The following is a 15,066-nucleotide window of genomic DNA, read 5'->3' as shown; positions in this document are numbered from 1 at the left end:
GAAGAAGGTTACTTGTCGAACGTTTCTTGGCCGACAACACAGTCTGTAATAGTAAAACTTCTTTTGGTGTTTTGGGTTTTCTGAAATTTCAAGAGGCGCGGCAAAAAAAGAAACAATAAAGATGTAAACAATTTATTGGCAAAAGATGTAAAAACTTTAAGTTGGAGGAGAAGAGAAACAAAATCAGTTGAGAAAGGGCATGGTAGAGGAAGGAGCAGGCTGCTAGGCAGTTCGCAGTGTGACAAAAAAAGGGAACGATCGCGATGGGACTCGAACCCACAATCTCCCGCTCCGGAGGCGAGCGCCTTATCCATTAGGCCACGCGATCCTGTTGCGATATATCTTTGACATTTTCAATTACGAATGGAACAGAGACTATGTGCTCTCGCTATTAAAACTCCATCGATTGCAGTTATTAAATCATTGCAGCAACCAACTGCATGCCTTATTAATCCTGTTGTGTTCGTCTTCTATGGTGTGTGACGACGGCAACCAAAGTCTTAGGTTTTCGATGATGGCTTAAACGCGCAGCTGGACCAATTTTGGCAGTTGAACCAAAATACAACACTTTCCAATTTTCCCAAAACTGGTGCCAGCCGTTACCGTCACACTAATTCACATAAATAAGACAGTTAACGTTGAACTTGACTCGTGTAACCCATTATCTTACTGTGTTTTCTGGAGATCATTGCTTTATTTATTGTGTGACTGCGCCATCAAGAAAAATATGAAAGCGCAACACGTCACATTAAAGAAGACAGAAAATAAAGAAGTCGGCATTCTCCCTCCGCTTTCAGTAAAGATACTCCAACCGGCAATAACTATGTAGAGATCCTGTTGCTTCTTTCAATCCTTCAAGAATAAAATCTTTAGTACATGCAACTAATTACATTTTCATTTCGTCATAATCAGTGATGACTTGGCAACAAATCATATCATCAGATTGTGTTGGTGTCCATGGAACCAATTGCCATCAAACGTACTCGTTAGATCTACACCTGGGAAGAGGAGAGTGTATCAGGATTGCTCCTCATGACCCATTCTGTCCATGACCCATCATATACTGGAACATCAGTCTTCCCCAGTCGATAAAGGCCCTGAAAAGTGAATTTTAATGCGCTTAATTGCTTAGCACAGTCGCTAGAATATCCACTGAGCGATTAATATTACATACAGTTATGGTAAATTAGTTTCCAGTCCTTGGAGTAAACAAGGTAAAGAGCAAAGTTGCAAATATAGGGAATAAGAAAATACAAATACTGTTTCTTAGAAAGGGAAAAAAAAAAAAAAGAAATGGTGATCAAGGAGCCTCCATTCCATATATTTCTTTCTGGGAGATAGGACCAGAGCTGGATAAGAGTGGGACTTACCAATGCAAGAATACATGCAGTCACCCCAGTGCCGCATGACAATACTACAGGGCTGTCTAGTGAGATTCCTGCAAAAATTCAAATTATGTTCAGAACCTACAACTAGATTAGACACGCCTCTTGTTGCTTCATGAATTGTGAAGTATCAAATCGAGGCAGTGACATTTAGAATAGAATAAAGCACATAGGCTTGGGGGGGGGGTCTCCTATATTCAAGAGACTAGCTCTGCTTCAAAAGCAAAGATCATGCAACCACACAAAGCAAGCATGTCCTAACACCTACAAGCTAAACAAGGGTTCAGTAACACAGACAGTTATGTAAAGAAACTATTTCTGACCTTCCTGTTCAAATTTCTTCTTCAGCTCAGCTGCAGGTAAGAGTGCCTGCGAGCCATCCAACATCTGTAAGAAGACCAAAAAGGCAAAAAATGAGTTAAGTGCTTCATGAATTATACTCTGACAATGGAACAACCAAGCCAACGGCACTGGAGCTGGACCAGTATATTAAAAGTTTCACTTTCACAAAGACTTCAAGTCGTCATCCTGGATCAGTACCATGTGTCAACTTGCAACATATACACAGAATGGGATTGGTAGACTTCGAGTAGTTTAACAAAGACAAAACGCTATAACTACTTTCAAATCTCAATATTATACCTCAAAATCAAAATCATGATCCACAGAGTATGAAGGGAAACTAAATCAAGCAAACTAGAAAAAAAGTTTCTCTCACTTTTTACGGAAAACTACATGATCAGAAATGAAATATACATAATTACAGAAAGATAAGCTCCCATGAATCATTAGTTCCAATTATTAATAGTCTGCTACCTGGGGAAAGGGAAGGCATTTGCTCCTGGGAACATGACCACTTCTTAATCCCTTCCGTGGCTCTGGTGCAACCCCATCAAATCTGTGAGCAAAACATATAAGATAGAGTTGAGATATGCTTTTCTTGCAGCAAGATTCATCGCTTGCATGTAGGATATCTTTATCCATTACTGGTCTTTTATTGTGCAAAAAGGTGATCAACATCCTCTAACCTTAACAAACCACATAAGGAAGCATATGACAAATGCTACTAAAGCGAATATATCCACCGGCCAGAAACTTTATTGTATAAGAAATGGCCACTAATGCAATGGTATCTCAAGAATAATCTACCTAGCTTTTGAGCGAGCATCTATATGCTGATGCGTGTGTTCCTCAATATTTTTGTGAACCTGAAAAAAACAGAAAGCTATACTTCAAATGTTCGTGCACAAAATCAAACGCCTTGCTGTTATCCAGATTTACAAAGACTAAAGTACAAAATTGGGGAAACCACAGTGAAGTTGGGCCATGTGGATCTGAGAGGCATCATATTTACACAACTGGAGTCGGTTAGCAGCAAGCAGTTTTGGTATAGCATCAACAGGACTCATAGCCACATAGAATAAGAAATGGCACTTAACGAAGAAACACACCTGCTCAAGTGTCCAGATAAGATGTGGCTGAAAGTTGGTCTGGAAGGTAATTGGTCCAACCTGCAGTTATAGAGTACTTGGTCTTATTCTTGAAGTAAGGGAAGGTTAAGACAGCACACATACTTACATTGAAAATCAAAATGTAGAAAGTCCACTTAAGGCACTCAATGCAAGACATTGACATAGAGCTAGCTGGATGGGAGAAAATGCAAATTGACAATGATAACACACAACATACCTGTTGTCCTTGGTACACTTTCTCTATTGCATCACTGGCAGCACTAGCTTTCAAGATAGAATCAGTTGATGCACTTGATTCAACATAAAATCCGGAAGCACACCATCTCGGAAAGCCACCATCCAAAACCCAAATCCGTTCATGTCCAAATACTCGAAACATCCTGTTTATTGAATAAAAACATAAAAGTTATTTTACCCATGAAAAACCAAAGATGTCTCAAGATAAATACCCTCAAACTTAAAAAACGCACCACCAAACACGAGCTGCACTGAAAATTCCCTTCCCATCATAAACAACAAGCGTGTCTTTATTCTCAATGCCAAGGGCAGAAACAGCAGCAGCAAATCCTTCCTCTGATGGCAACATATGTGGCAACTATATATATCAATTAGGAAAGAAATAAATATTAGATTATTCACACGCATATAAAAATGATTCATGCACGCATATAGAATGAACAAAAGTCCGAACAATGAATCACCGTAACATGTGTGCACTATCCGCTATACCATGTTCCCTATTGTGAAATTTATTATATCTTGAAAAAGACCCCAAAAAACTTAGGGAAAGAAGAAAAGATCAATTTTCATTCTTGAACTCCAGAAGCAATATGCAAGTGTCAAAATAATTAAAAAAGATATAATAATAGAAGATGCTTTACCAGAAGAAAAATATATTAGTATTATGTAAATAAACCCACAGAAAACCAATTAGGAATATTCATATTAACAAAGCGAGCATCTCACATCAGTGGTTCGATCTGTTACGCCGTCAATATCAAAGAAAAGTGCACCAGGTATATGTGCAACCTGTTTGAAGAAGACATTAAGAAAATTAAACATTAAAGACAGCAATGTCAAATTATAGGTGAATTTCTTACAATGCCTGTGATAGTAGAAAGCATGAAATAAGCAAAGATACATTGCATATGTAAAAAAAGGGTCAGCACCTGGTACTCTTGAAGTGGATTTCTCTGTTCATCTGGCATGTACCAAGAAGCATCCAACACCTGAATTTTTTTAGCACCAAATTTTAAAACTTTGCTCTATAACCAATGCACAATTGCAAAGAGAATAGGCAACTCATGCAGAAATGTTGCATTTCTTTTTATACCATCACAACTGTTGAAGAAAAGCAAATTAAGACAGAGTGTTGCACATGGAGTCAAACGTTTACGGCCTTTACCCATATTTTGGTACCAACTTTCTGTCCAACAACCATGGCTAGATTGAGATGTTACACATGCATGCAAAGAGAAATCAGCTTGCTACTTGGCATGCATCAATATATATATATATATATATATACATATATATATTCCCACCACATGTTTAGAGCTAATACTTAAAATCTGATTTTGCAATTAGCACATAGGAAAAAAACATGTGACATGCATCACTAGGAAGGCACCAATGAACACAGCAAATCAGTCACAAAATTAATATCATTTCTAAAAGCACAACAGAACGAATGAAACCTTCACATTAGGTTCTCGGAGATTGGAGTGGAGCCAGGAAACTGAAACAACAGGCTCATCTGTTGATAAGGACTGCATGGAGAATGGCCCCTGTGAGGCAACTGCTGCTGAAGACATACTACAGGGTATAGAGCCTGGAGTTTTAACATCAGAAAGGAGGAAATGGACTTTGAGTGAAATGTTCTCTTTTGCAACCAAAAAAAGATAGAGAAAAGAGGAAAAGGAAAACCTTTATGTGCAAATTATCTATCGATAGCCCACATAGCAAAAAAATTAAAGACAAAAAGGGTACAAGAAATAAATAGTCAGAGCCGTGATTCCAAATAATAAAAATCAAGAGCCTCTGTGTTGGGTCTAGGTGCCGCAAATTATATCTATAAATTGAAAAGAGGAATGAACTTAGTGAATTAAGATTAAAAAGGTAAACTAAAAATAAAGAAAAACATCATATTATTAAGCCATATATTGAAAACTACGTATAATCCTAAACATTTGCAAGTTGAAAGGCTCAAATAATCCATTTAGCAAAAGAATCCTTAAGATAAAAGCAATCTACTCCATAAAACTTCATAATACCCTGGAACAGTAAAAAACTTTGAGAAAAAGATTTTCTACTTACAAGACGAAACTCATAACACTCTTCAAACAAAAACCACCAATTCATGTGCTTCTATAAAATAGTTGAAAAAACAGAAGCCCACGTATTGTCTACTAAAACATTATTAACACAGCAAGAGAAATTTCTACACCATATTTACACCCAGGCTAAAAGTAGAAAATAAAACCCGCAATTCTGCCCCTCAAGATTTACACATAATAGATACTAACAAGAAAAAGAAAATTATAACCACAAAAAACAAAAAGACCACTTCTTTGAGTAAAGTAACATACGGAATAACAGAAATCAAATTTTCAAGCAATGAAAAACAGACAGACAATAATGTTGAGTAGAGAAAATACACACACCGTGAAAACAAACTGGGATTTTGGGAAGAGAGATGAAGGAGAAGAGACTGAATGATGCGACGGCGACCGGCAAAGACTAAGAGAGCTCGTGATAAAATGGGAGATGTCATTTTGTAAACTAGTAGTGACAAAAAGTGGCCACCACCAACTAACCACATAAATTGGTCCTGTATCCGAGAACAGGGCTTTTTGTCTTCTTGCGATTTTTCTTCTTTACTGTATCGAGAGAATTGTACGAAAGGTTTTGGGAACTGCAGGGAAGGATTGTGGAGCTATACCATTATTACACTGAGAAGTGAGATAAGGAATTGATCAATAAAACGCCATGGTAATAAGATGCGCAGATATTTGGGCAAAGGAAATATGATATGTTTATATGTATATTGCTAGAGAAAATAATGATTATACTTCATTTAAAATCATAAAAAGTGGCTGACGATTAAGATAATGTTGTCACAATCACGAGTGTGTATGGGGTGTGTGTGAGAGATGGAATATATAAGTATATGAATGCGTATATTTTTATTTTATGACATATTAATTTTATATATTTTATGAGATCTTATAAATAAAAATTAAGAAAGTTAACAACAAGACCCCCATTTTATTGCTGCTGGCATATAAATTTCAAAAAAGAGTCCGTATGTTCATCCAACGAACTAAAGTCTTCTAACAATCACACACACATTTAGAAAACCGCCTACTTCTTTGTCATGTCAGCTTATTGGCGAAAGTGCTCCATTCTTGTTGATTCGGATAAGCTGTAACCAGGATTCTTCATAGTGATTTTCTTTTCCATCAACATCCTTGTCTCCCTTGCATGGTTCCACAAGCCGGCTGCGGCATAAATACCTGATAGAACCACATAGTTAGCTGGATTCTCAGGCTCCAAGTTGAATAGACGTCTTGCAACTATTTGTGCAAGATTCAGATTTCCATGGGTGCTGCATGCTCCGAGCATTGCACGCAGAACAGAGGGATCAAAATCTGTGGGTATTTTGCATACCAAGTCATAAGCTTCTTCAAATTGACCTGCACGTGCAAGAAGGTCCACCAAACAGGAATAATGTTCTGCTCTTGGCAAAACATTGTGTTTGCTAACCATATTGCTAACATATTCCCACCCTTGTGAAGTCAAACCACCATGGCTACAAGCAAAGAGAAGAGACAAAAAAGTTACATCATTTGGCTTCACCCCTTCATCTTCCATCTTTACGTAGAGTGCAACTGCTTCATGCCCATACCCATGCTTTCCGTAGCCCGTGATTAGTGACGTCCATGAAATAATATTTTTCTCCTCCATTTCATAAAAAACGTGCTTAGCATCTTCAATTACTCCTGATTTTGAGTACATATCAATCAGCGCATTCCCAATGGCTACATCATGCTGGTTGTGATATTTCAGTGCATTCGCATGTAACTGTCTCCCCAGACTCAACGATGCTGTCTTGGCACATATATTGAACATGGAACATAATAGCATACCATCAACTGCCACATTCCTTTGTACTTCATTGAAGAGTTGAAGGGCTGCAGTGCAATTTGTACCTTCACAAGCATAACCTCTGATCAATGAAGTACATGATACCACATCTTTGTTCTGCATATCGTTGTATACCTGATTCGCGCAAGCCACACTTCCGCTTTTTACATAGGCATCAATTAAAGATCCACTCAGAAACTTGTTAGAGCCAAAACCAAATTGAAATATACATCCATGAACAATTCTCACTTTGGCGAACCCATTGTCTCCAACGGAGGCTCTCAGAAGACTTCCAAAGCTGAAACTGTCAGGGGCCATGCCTATATAAAGTTTGTATCACCAAACTAAAAGAAAAGAATTAAGGAAACTAAAACAGAATCAACTAGCATACCATATAAATCCATTTTTTTTTCTTTACTCAGCGAATACTTTAGAGAAACCTGAGTAACTCCAGAAGCACTAAATCCATACAAAAGAGAAAACCACCGTTGAGCATATGTATTTTCCAAGTTTCATATTGGCTTGACTAAAGGCCCTCTAGTATCAAGAAGTAGTTCTATTATCAACATATTAAGAGCATATTTTAATTTTCAAATTGTGATGTACCTTCTCTGAGCATCAAACGAAACATTGAAATTGCATTGTCGGTTAGCCCCTGAGCAGCATATCCTCCAATGATTGCATTCCAGGAGACCAAGTCTCTTGTCTCCATGGCCTCAAAGACGTTGCAAGCATCCTCCATCTTCCCACACTTCGAATGCAAATCAACCAACGCACACTGTACGAACAAGTTGTCCACAAACCTGGCCTTCTGCACCCGCCCTTGTATCTGCTTGCCCCACTCCAAGCACAGCAAGCGTGTGCACGCTCTCAACGCACTCCCATAAGTGAACTGATTAGCTTTCATGCCTTCACCGTGCATAGCCGAGAATACTCTCAAAGCTTCCTCATGATTCCCGTTCTGAGAATACCCAGATATCAAAGCGGTCCAAGTGACCACACTTCTCTCCGACACTCGATCGAACAACTTATGCGCAGTTTGCATTTCTCCAATTTGGGAGTAAAATATGATCAATCTGGTGTTCAAAGATGTGTTTGTGGGAAACCCATCAGTAATGATTCGGCTATGAATCATTTCGCCAGATCTTTTGGACTTTAAGTCGGTGCAAAGCTGAAGAATTTTTGAGTAAACAGAGTACTGGTGCGGTTCGAATGCGTGGGACAAAATAAGCCTCACAGGTTCTCCTAATTTTCTTGAATGCCGAACTGAATTCAAAGATGTTAATTGAAGCGCCATGCTGATGCGGTGAACTGTTTTCGAGTCCAGTTATTTTCATCCTCGTGCTTTGGTTCTTGGCATCAATTCTTTGATTGATGTGAAGAACAGCGACGTTTAGTTGGCGCCAATCCAATTTTAACAGGGCTAATTACAGAAACGAAAATGCCAAATTATTCTTTTCCTCTTCTTCCAACCTTCCACTGGGGAAAGAAATTGTTCTTCCCTTCAAAAACTTTCAAAATGCGAAATTGTAGTCCTTGTTAGAATTCCCTTCTAGTGTTTTTCCAAAACAAAATAAGGTCCTTTTATTTTTGGTTTTTAAACGTAAATATTGGCACCATTAACCACCGATAAACATTTGTCGTTTGATAATAACTCAACAAGCTCTTGAAGCTCAGTTGGTTAGAGCACCGGTTTAGTAAGCGGGACTCTCAACAAAGAGCACTTCAGAAGGCCCTTTCTGATATTTTGAATTTTTGACTCACTCCCTGTTTGTCTAGTCTTGCTTATCTCCTGGAGAAGAAACACGCAAGGAAAAATGAAACAGCTGACAATTGAAATGCCAGTGACACAACTCACAGGCGCATAAACTAACAGCTAAGCCAAACAGACAATTCATAAGCATTTTAAATCAATGGCTTGTATATTTCATCGGATTCATGGACTTTCACCTCACCATTTCCTCAACGAGTAAACGAAACCGCTAAAAATAGCAGCGAACGGCAACGGGAAACAAGGAACAGACCCAATCAATGATGTCATTCAGACAAAAGCTAAGATCCATATTAGATTTTACACTATTGAGTAATGTTGAGAAATCGTGTCAATGATCTCTTGGAATCAGTACACTACCAATAGTCACTGCAAGAACACTTACCGCCACTAAAATGGTGAAACCGGTAAGGATCCCTCAGTAAGATTTCCCGGTGGACTATACTGCTTACAATTTTGTAAACGGAGTGACAATCACCGCAAACACGAAGATTTTTGAATATTCGAAGAGTTGAACCTTCTGGTGTACTAATCAAGCCGTACGCAAGAGCAAGCCTCTCACTGTGGGTCCATAAGTTATCCTCCTTTTGTTCATCATCAGTGTCATGTAATGCATAGCTTGTGTCAGGAACATAACCAGCTTCTTTAATTTCTTTCTTCAGCTCTATTAACTTGAGGTATATTTTCTCCGACTCTGCATGGGACTGATCACCTGCACCAAAGGTGCTAATTTTGTTTCTCACATTAAGCCAACTGGAGGCAGGCTTCTTCCTCACATTTTCTGACTCCATTTTCACTCTGAGTCCCAGTACATCTTGCCATCTTCCTGATGTTGCACAAACATTGGAATAAAGTACATAAGCTGAGTCATCAGATGGATTAGCTTCAAGAAGATGTTTGGCTGCTTTCTTTCCTAGTTCCAAATGACCATGGATTTTACATGCAGCCAACAATGTTCGCCAGATGAAGTCATTAGGTGGCACTGGCATTTCTTCAATAAATGCTTCAGCCTCAGCAAGTCTTCCCGATCGTCCAAGTAGATCAACCATGCAAACACAATGTTCTATAGCAGCTGGGACACCAAACTGGGTCGTCATTGAAGCAAAATATCCAAGACCCTCATCCACTAGGCCACCATGGCTGCATGCGGATAAAAGTGAGATGAAGGTGACATGATCAGGTTTTGCACCGTGTGCAACCATTTCGTGAAAGATTTCTCTGGCTTTATAGAAGTATCCATGTCTAGCGAATGCAGATATCAATATGTTCCATGATAATCTAGATCGCCTTTTGGGCTCTGGAAGCAGTTTCAACAGATCACTAAGTTCTCCGCACTTCCCATACATATCCATTGTAGCATTTGCAACAAAATGATAATTATCATAACCAAGTTTGATGGCTAAACCATGAAGATGTTGCCCATCCTCCAAAATAGCCAAATTTGCTGAAGCAGAAAGGGCTGCGGAAAGACTGAACTGATCAAAATCCACTTCAGCCCTTTGCATCTCCAGAAGAAGTTTCAAAGCCTCCTCCCACTGGCCATTATGAGCCTTAGCAGCAACCATAGAGTTCCAACTTGCAGACGTTCTGTTGACTAATGCACAGAATATAGTGTTACTCGAATTGAGATCACCACAATTGGCATACATTGAGATAAGAGAGTTCCTGACGTATTCATTTGACTCAAATCCGGTTAATAAAATATGTGCATGTAGGGGCATTCCATGCTTCAGAAGGTTGCATGGATCCCAACAAGATCCCAGAACATTTATCAGAGTTATGTAGTTTGGAGGTATACCCCTTTCTCTCATCAATTTAAAAGTTTTTATCGCCTCATCCACATCTTCATTCTCTGCATAGCCACCAATCAGGGCATTCCAAGTAACCAACTCTTTTTCAGACATCTGCTTAAATACGTTCTTAGCATCATGTGTCATGCCGCACTTTCCGTACATGGTAACTAATGCATTCCCAACTACCATATTCCCGTGGAGCCCAGATGTGATTACAAGTGCATGCACAACTCTGCCTTCAGACAGAAATTCAGCATTGCCGCAAGCAGACAATGCACTAGCAAAAGTAACAAAATTGATCGTGTTCCCCATGCAGAGCAAATCTCTAAACACACTCAAGGCATCCAAGCACTTGCCACCCAAAACATAGCCCGCCATCATGGAATTCCAGGAGATCAAATCCTTCTGTGGCATATAGTGAAACAAGTTTTCTGCATCTTCATATCGTCCCGTCTCAAAATACATGGTAAGAAGAGTGTTAGATATACAGATATCCAATTCCAATCCCAGCTTCAACACCAAACCATGAATTCCTTTACCCCAGTTTAAATAATCCACAGAATCACAAATCGACAGCACTATGGACAGTGTATTTTCATCTATCTTACCATGATTAATACGCATTAAATGAAAATATCTGAGTGACTCTTCAGAGAGCCAATTATGAGCAAAGGCCGCAAGTATCGAGTTCCATGATATAGTATCGCGTTCTTCCATGTTATTAAATATATAACTGGCGACTTCCACCTTGCTGAAACAGCCAAAGATCGATATAAGGGAATTTGCAACAGAGACATCTGTCTGAAGCCCTGACTTGATAACATGACCAAGTACTTGATGAACCAAAACTTCATCATCAAGGGCTCCACAAGTACTAATAACCGTAGTAAAGGTATTCTGATTACAACATACCCCTTTGCGCCTCATTCTCTGGTATAAATTAATAACCTCGTTCAAAGATCCGGCATCTGCATAGTTAACCATCAAAGAGGTCCAAGAAACTACATTCTTATCAGGCATATCTTCGAAGAGTATTTGGGCATCAGAAATGAGCCCATACCCACCATAGAAATGCAAAAGAGAAGTGCCAACAAAAACATCATAGATCAAACCATTCTTTAAAACTAAACTATGAATTTGAAGTCCTTGAACAAGCATGCTCCCCGACCGGCTACATGCAGTTAATAAGCTCGGAATATTATAGCCGTTCAATTCAAATCCTTGACCCCACATTTCAAGGAAGAGTCCAGCCGCCTCTACATGCCACCCCGCTTTCACATATCCAGAGATCATGTTATTCCAAGAAGCTTCATTTCTGTCAGGCATTCTATCAAACACTTGTTTGGCATATCTCATGTCCCCAAACTTTGAATACATGTTTATCAATGTATTCGTGTGAAATATGCTTAACTGAGTCCACACCTTTACACAAACAGCATGCAATGCCTTTCCCACTTCTTCTCTGGTGATCTGCGAAAAGCCTTTCTGGAAAAACCCACAAATTTCTGGGTGAGGGTTGTTCATAATGCATTGCACTATTCGGTTCTTGGGATCTTTTCCGCATTGGGTCAGAGAGGAATTTGATAAAGCAGCGGTTGAGAATTTGAACCAAGACGCAAACTTGAAAGGTGAGAGCTTGTTCTTGCTATGCCTAGCCAGCATAAAAACTAAAAATACTAATCAAGGGAGGAATGATTCATTAACACGGATGCTAACCTTAAATGAATTGAACATGGAGGTGCTCACCAGTTCAAGAGGAGAATTAGGTACTTAAAAGAAGAGTTCTTGTATCTTATTTTAACGTAAATTTCACTTTATTCCCGTGCTTCAAAAAATACTGCAGCTGTATCCATTCTAAATAATAAATAATAAACCATACTGTTGTAATGTATGATCTTGTTTTATTAATGAAACTTACATTTACTCAAAATAATAAATTTAGGGGCATAGGAAGTTATCACCATATAATATTAAAAATTAGTACATTATTTTTCATGAAAAAAATATAGCAATTTATCTTATTGTACTTTGCTATAGAAGGTAAATTGCTTCATTTTAAAAATCATAAGGGGCAAATTGTTGTAGTTTTAAAAATATAAGGAGGTAAATCGCTATTTATTTTTCATAAGGGGGTAATTTACTCATTTGCGATATCATAAGGGGTTGATTGTATTTTTCTCAATAATTTATAATATTTATACTTAACGAACTTTATAAAACACCATTCTTAAATTATTAAGTGAAAATTTACTCTTTTATTTCATTCTATATATTCTTGAATAGGCTTCATAATATGAAGAAGCAACATATGTTATCACCGCATGAAGAAGTCAGATAGATTCTTGAACATAACGAAGCTGCTGATCACAACTTGTATATTTATTTATTTACTATGATAAGAAACCTATTTTACTAGCAAAACACAACAATTCTTCCAGGCAGTTAATAGTTAAGGTATGGAATTGGAGGAGTTGGTATAAGCAGCCGGGGGAAGAGGCGGACAGGGCCAAGCCTCGCAGGCTTCATGGGTAGGAAAACATATGTCTTCAGGGTGCACTGCAGAGTAACAGCACCAGCATTGATCTTTCAGCCTCGGCCCGCATGCACTGATCACACACCCATCGTCTCCCCCTGCCAAAACCGTGTTTCCGATATTGAAACAGGAATCAAGAAGAGAAAGCATGAGTAGATGAACATGATGTACTTACATACGCTGACGCAGGAGATTGTAAGAAGAGCAAAGAAGAACATGAAGGACGTTGAGTTTGATGCCGTTGCCATGGTTGGGAGAGGTTGAACTTGATGTGCATGTGAAGGTGAAGCCTTCTTATATACTAAGATTGTCTTTGGCAAGAATGGTAACAACTAGAAAAGTGGAGTCAGATTACGAGAATCAGTAATTTGTTAGTCACTGGCCAGCTACTACGTTCGGACAATCTCAATCAGATTTCAACCTCAATAATATTTGTGGCTTGAAATCTCAAAATCTAGTCTTAAACAGTTCTGTAACTTGTGCTGATTGATTGCCCAAGAACAGTATTATCGCTTGATATGAGTTGCTTCCAGTCATTCCTTGATCTCAGAATATGAAGAAGATCCAATCTTTATGCAGACTGTCAGCAAATATCAGTAAAATTTAAATGGATATGAACACCAAGAAGAGAAGTCCCAGTCAACCTACCAAAAACCTAAATGGATATGAACAATTCATTCTGCAGATCACAAAAGGATGTGATATTTGGCTTAATTATAAGTATGTTTATACAAGTTTGAAAATTACAATTATTTTTGGTTCAAATTAATTTGTTTCATCTTACATTATAACCTCCATTTGCCAAGGCTCTACGAATTTTACATGTGATATTCCAAAGTAATCATAAAAACATTTAAATTTATTTTTTTTTAACTAAACTACGTTTTGGACCAAACTTCAAATAAAGCATCCCTAATTAGTTTGCCGGTTTTGAAGTACTTTAAGATAAAGATGCTATGACAAAAATGTGAAAAGATGGCTAGATATAACAATACGAAGAAAATGATGGAGAAACACATAATAAAGATAAAATGGGTGTTGTTAAGATCTATTTTTGACATTTTGTCCCATATCCCCAAATTTTATTTAATATTTTTTTTTCTTTCTGTCGGGATTTCTAGAACGGTGATACGTGAATACTTTCATAATTTTTCTATTAGATTATTAATATTTTACAAATCTTAAAGGAGCTAATTAAAATTTTTTATTAATATGACTGTATTTTTAATTAAAACACCACTTAGGGAGCGTGAATATGATTTGCTATATATTTATCAGGTCTTCTGATGTTTGTTTTCTCCATATATTATAACATAATTAAGAGTCAATAGATTCCAAGAACAAAGCAGAGATCATAATTTGTATTTTCTTCTTTATTTTTCATTAGAAGAAATTCCCGGCAGCAAAACACAACAGTCCTTATAGATGGAAGCTGGAGGAGTTGGAATTAGCGGCCGGGGGAAGAGGCGGACAAGGCCAAGCCTCGCAGGCTTCATGCGTCGGAAAACATATGTCTTCAGGGTGCAATGGAGGCTGCACGTCTGCAGAATAACAACACCAGCATGGAATTTTCAGCCTCGGCCCACATGCACTGATCACACATCCATCATTTCCCCCTGCCAACATTCATGTACGCGTCCATTAGATTAGATCTGATACTGCGCATGCAGTCCATAACAGTGAAAGTAGTACAGAGACAAGAATTTGGACATGGATGTACTTACGTACGTGCACGCAGGAGATTGTAAGAAGAGCAAATAAGAAAATACAGGACCTTAAGCTTACTGCGATTGCCATGATTTGGAGTCAATACGTGAAGGTGAAGCCTTGAGCTTTATATATATATACTCAGAGAGGCTTTGCTAGCATGGTAACAAGGGTTAAATACAATTTACCACCTTTGAAATAGGTAATAACAGGCACAGAACTCTCGGCATAACAATAATTATATATCTTCTTAAATATT

General features: G+C 38.2%; 3 protein-coding genes, 1 long non-coding RNA gene and 1 other non-coding gene across 8 annotated transcripts; all 5 read right to left on the bottom strand.

Moving 5' to 3' along the window:
* Nucleotides 1-255: 255 nt before the first annotated feature.
* TRNAR-CCG (transfer RNA arginine (anticodon CCG)) lies at nt 256-328 on the bottom strand. Its single transcript has one exon. It is a non-coding gene; the product is annotated as a tRNA-Arg (tRNA).
* A 437-nt stretch (nt 329-765) lies between these two features.
* Nucleotides 766-5,867, bottom strand: LOC105175088 (thiosulfate/3-mercaptopyruvate sulfurtransferase 1, mitochondrial). 3 transcript variants are annotated; one of them, XM_011097411.3, is made up of 12 exons: nt 5,521-5,867; nt 4,555-4,688; nt 4,027-4,086; nt 3,824-3,886; nt 3,328-3,452; nt 3,075-3,237; nt 2,837-2,896; nt 2,535-2,593; nt 2,202-2,283; nt 1,709-1,772; nt 1,371-1,438; nt 766-1,097 (listed from the first exon to the last, which is right to left on the bottom strand). In XM_011097411.3, exons 2-12 carry the CDS (start codon nt 4,669-4,671, stop codon nt 993-995), a joined length of 966 nt encoding a protein of 321 aa, XP_011095713.2. In that variant the 5' UTR covers nt 4,672-4,688; nt 5,521-5,867; the 3' UTR covers nt 766-992. The 3 variants fall into 3 exon arrangements, with proteins under 3 accessions (XP_011095713.2, XP_011095714.2, XP_088732373.1); XM_011097412.3 differs by lacking the exon at nt 5,521-5,867 and adding an exon at nt 5,174-5,500; XM_088876247.1 differs by lacking the exon at nt 5,521-5,867 and adding an exon at nt 4,784-5,136.
* A 237-nt stretch (nt 5,868-6,104) lies between these two features.
* LOC105175086 (pentatricopeptide repeat-containing protein At3g20730) lies at nt 6,105-8,300 on the bottom strand. Its single transcript, XM_011097409.3, has 2 exons — nt 7,610-8,300; nt 6,105-7,323 (listed from the first exon to the last, which is right to left on the bottom strand). The coding sequence occupies exons 1-2, from the start codon at nt 8,298-8,300 to the stop codon at nt 6,242-6,244; spliced, it is 1,773 nt and encodes a 590-aa protein (XP_011095711.2). The 3' UTR covers nt 6,105-6,241.
* Nucleotides 8,301-8,664: 364 nt separating this feature from the next.
* On the bottom strand, nt 8,665-12,390 carry LOC105175087 (Tetratricopeptide repeat (TPR)-like superfamily protein). Of its 2 annotated transcripts, none has more exons than XM_011097410.3 (2): nt 9,160-12,386; nt 8,665-8,795 (listed from the first exon to the last, which is right to left on the bottom strand). In XM_011097410.3, exons 1-2 carry the CDS (start codon nt 12,227-12,229, stop codon nt 8,779-8,781), a joined length of 3,087 nt encoding a protein of 1,028 aa, XP_011095712.2. In that variant the 5' UTR covers nt 12,230-12,386; the 3' UTR covers nt 8,665-8,778. The 2 variants fall into 2 exon arrangements, with proteins under 2 accessions (XP_011095712.2, XP_088732372.1); XM_088876246.1 differs by lacking the exon at nt 8,665-8,795 and having other exon boundaries at nt 8,903-12,234; nt 12,314-12,390.
* A 516-nt stretch (nt 12,391-12,906) lies between these two features.
* Nucleotides 12,907-13,365, bottom strand: LOC148784882 (uncharacterized). The gene is made up of 2 exons (XR_016063388.1): nt 13,276-13,365; nt 12,907-13,198 (listed from the first exon to the last, which is right to left on the bottom strand). It is a non-coding gene; the product is annotated as an uncharacterized LOC148784882 (long non-coding RNA).
* Nucleotides 13,366-15,066: the final 1,701 nt, after the last annotated feature.

The sequence above is a fragment of the Sesamum indicum genome, linkage group LG12, assembly GCF_026168435.1.
Source record: "Sesamum indicum cultivar Baizhima isolate 11 linkage group LG12, ASM2616843v1, whole genome shotgun sequence".
Taxonomy (NCBI): domain Eukaryota; kingdom Viridiplantae; phylum Streptophyta; class Magnoliopsida; order Lamiales; family Pedaliaceae; genus Sesamum; species Sesamum indicum.
The sequence above is the reverse complement of the archived record's forward strand: the minus strand, read 5'-3'. Positions and strand labels throughout refer to the sequence as shown.

What these genes read in the sequence shown, in the direction of transcription:
- LOC105175088 (XM_011097411.3), bottom strand. Translation starts at nt 4,671, where the DNA reads ATGTCTTCAGCAGCAGTTGCCTCACAGGGGCCATTCTCCATGCAGTCC. An exon ending in TAACAGATCGAACCACTGAT is followed by an intron (nt 3,453 to 3,823) that starts GTGAGATGCTCG and finishes TGATATATATAG; the next exon opens with TTGCCACATATGTTGCCATC. An exon ending in GATGCTCGCTCAAAAGCTAG is followed by an intron (nt 2,284 to 2,534) that starts GTAGATTATTCT and finishes TTTTGCTCACAG; the next exon opens with ATTTGATGGGGTTGCACCAG.
- LOC105175087 (XM_088876246.1), bottom strand. Translation starts at nt 12,229, where the DNA reads ATGCTGGCTAGGCATAGCAAGAACAAGCTCTCACCTTTCAAGTTTGCG.
- LOC105175086 (XM_011097409.3), bottom strand. Translation starts at nt 8,300, where the DNA reads ATGGCGCTTCAATTAACATCTTTGAATTCAGTTCGGCATTCAAGAAAA. An exon ending in TCGTTTGATGCTCAGAGAAG is followed by an intron (nt 7,324 to 7,609) that starts GTACATCACAAT and finishes AACTTTATATAG; the next exon opens with GCATGGCCCCTGACAGTTTC.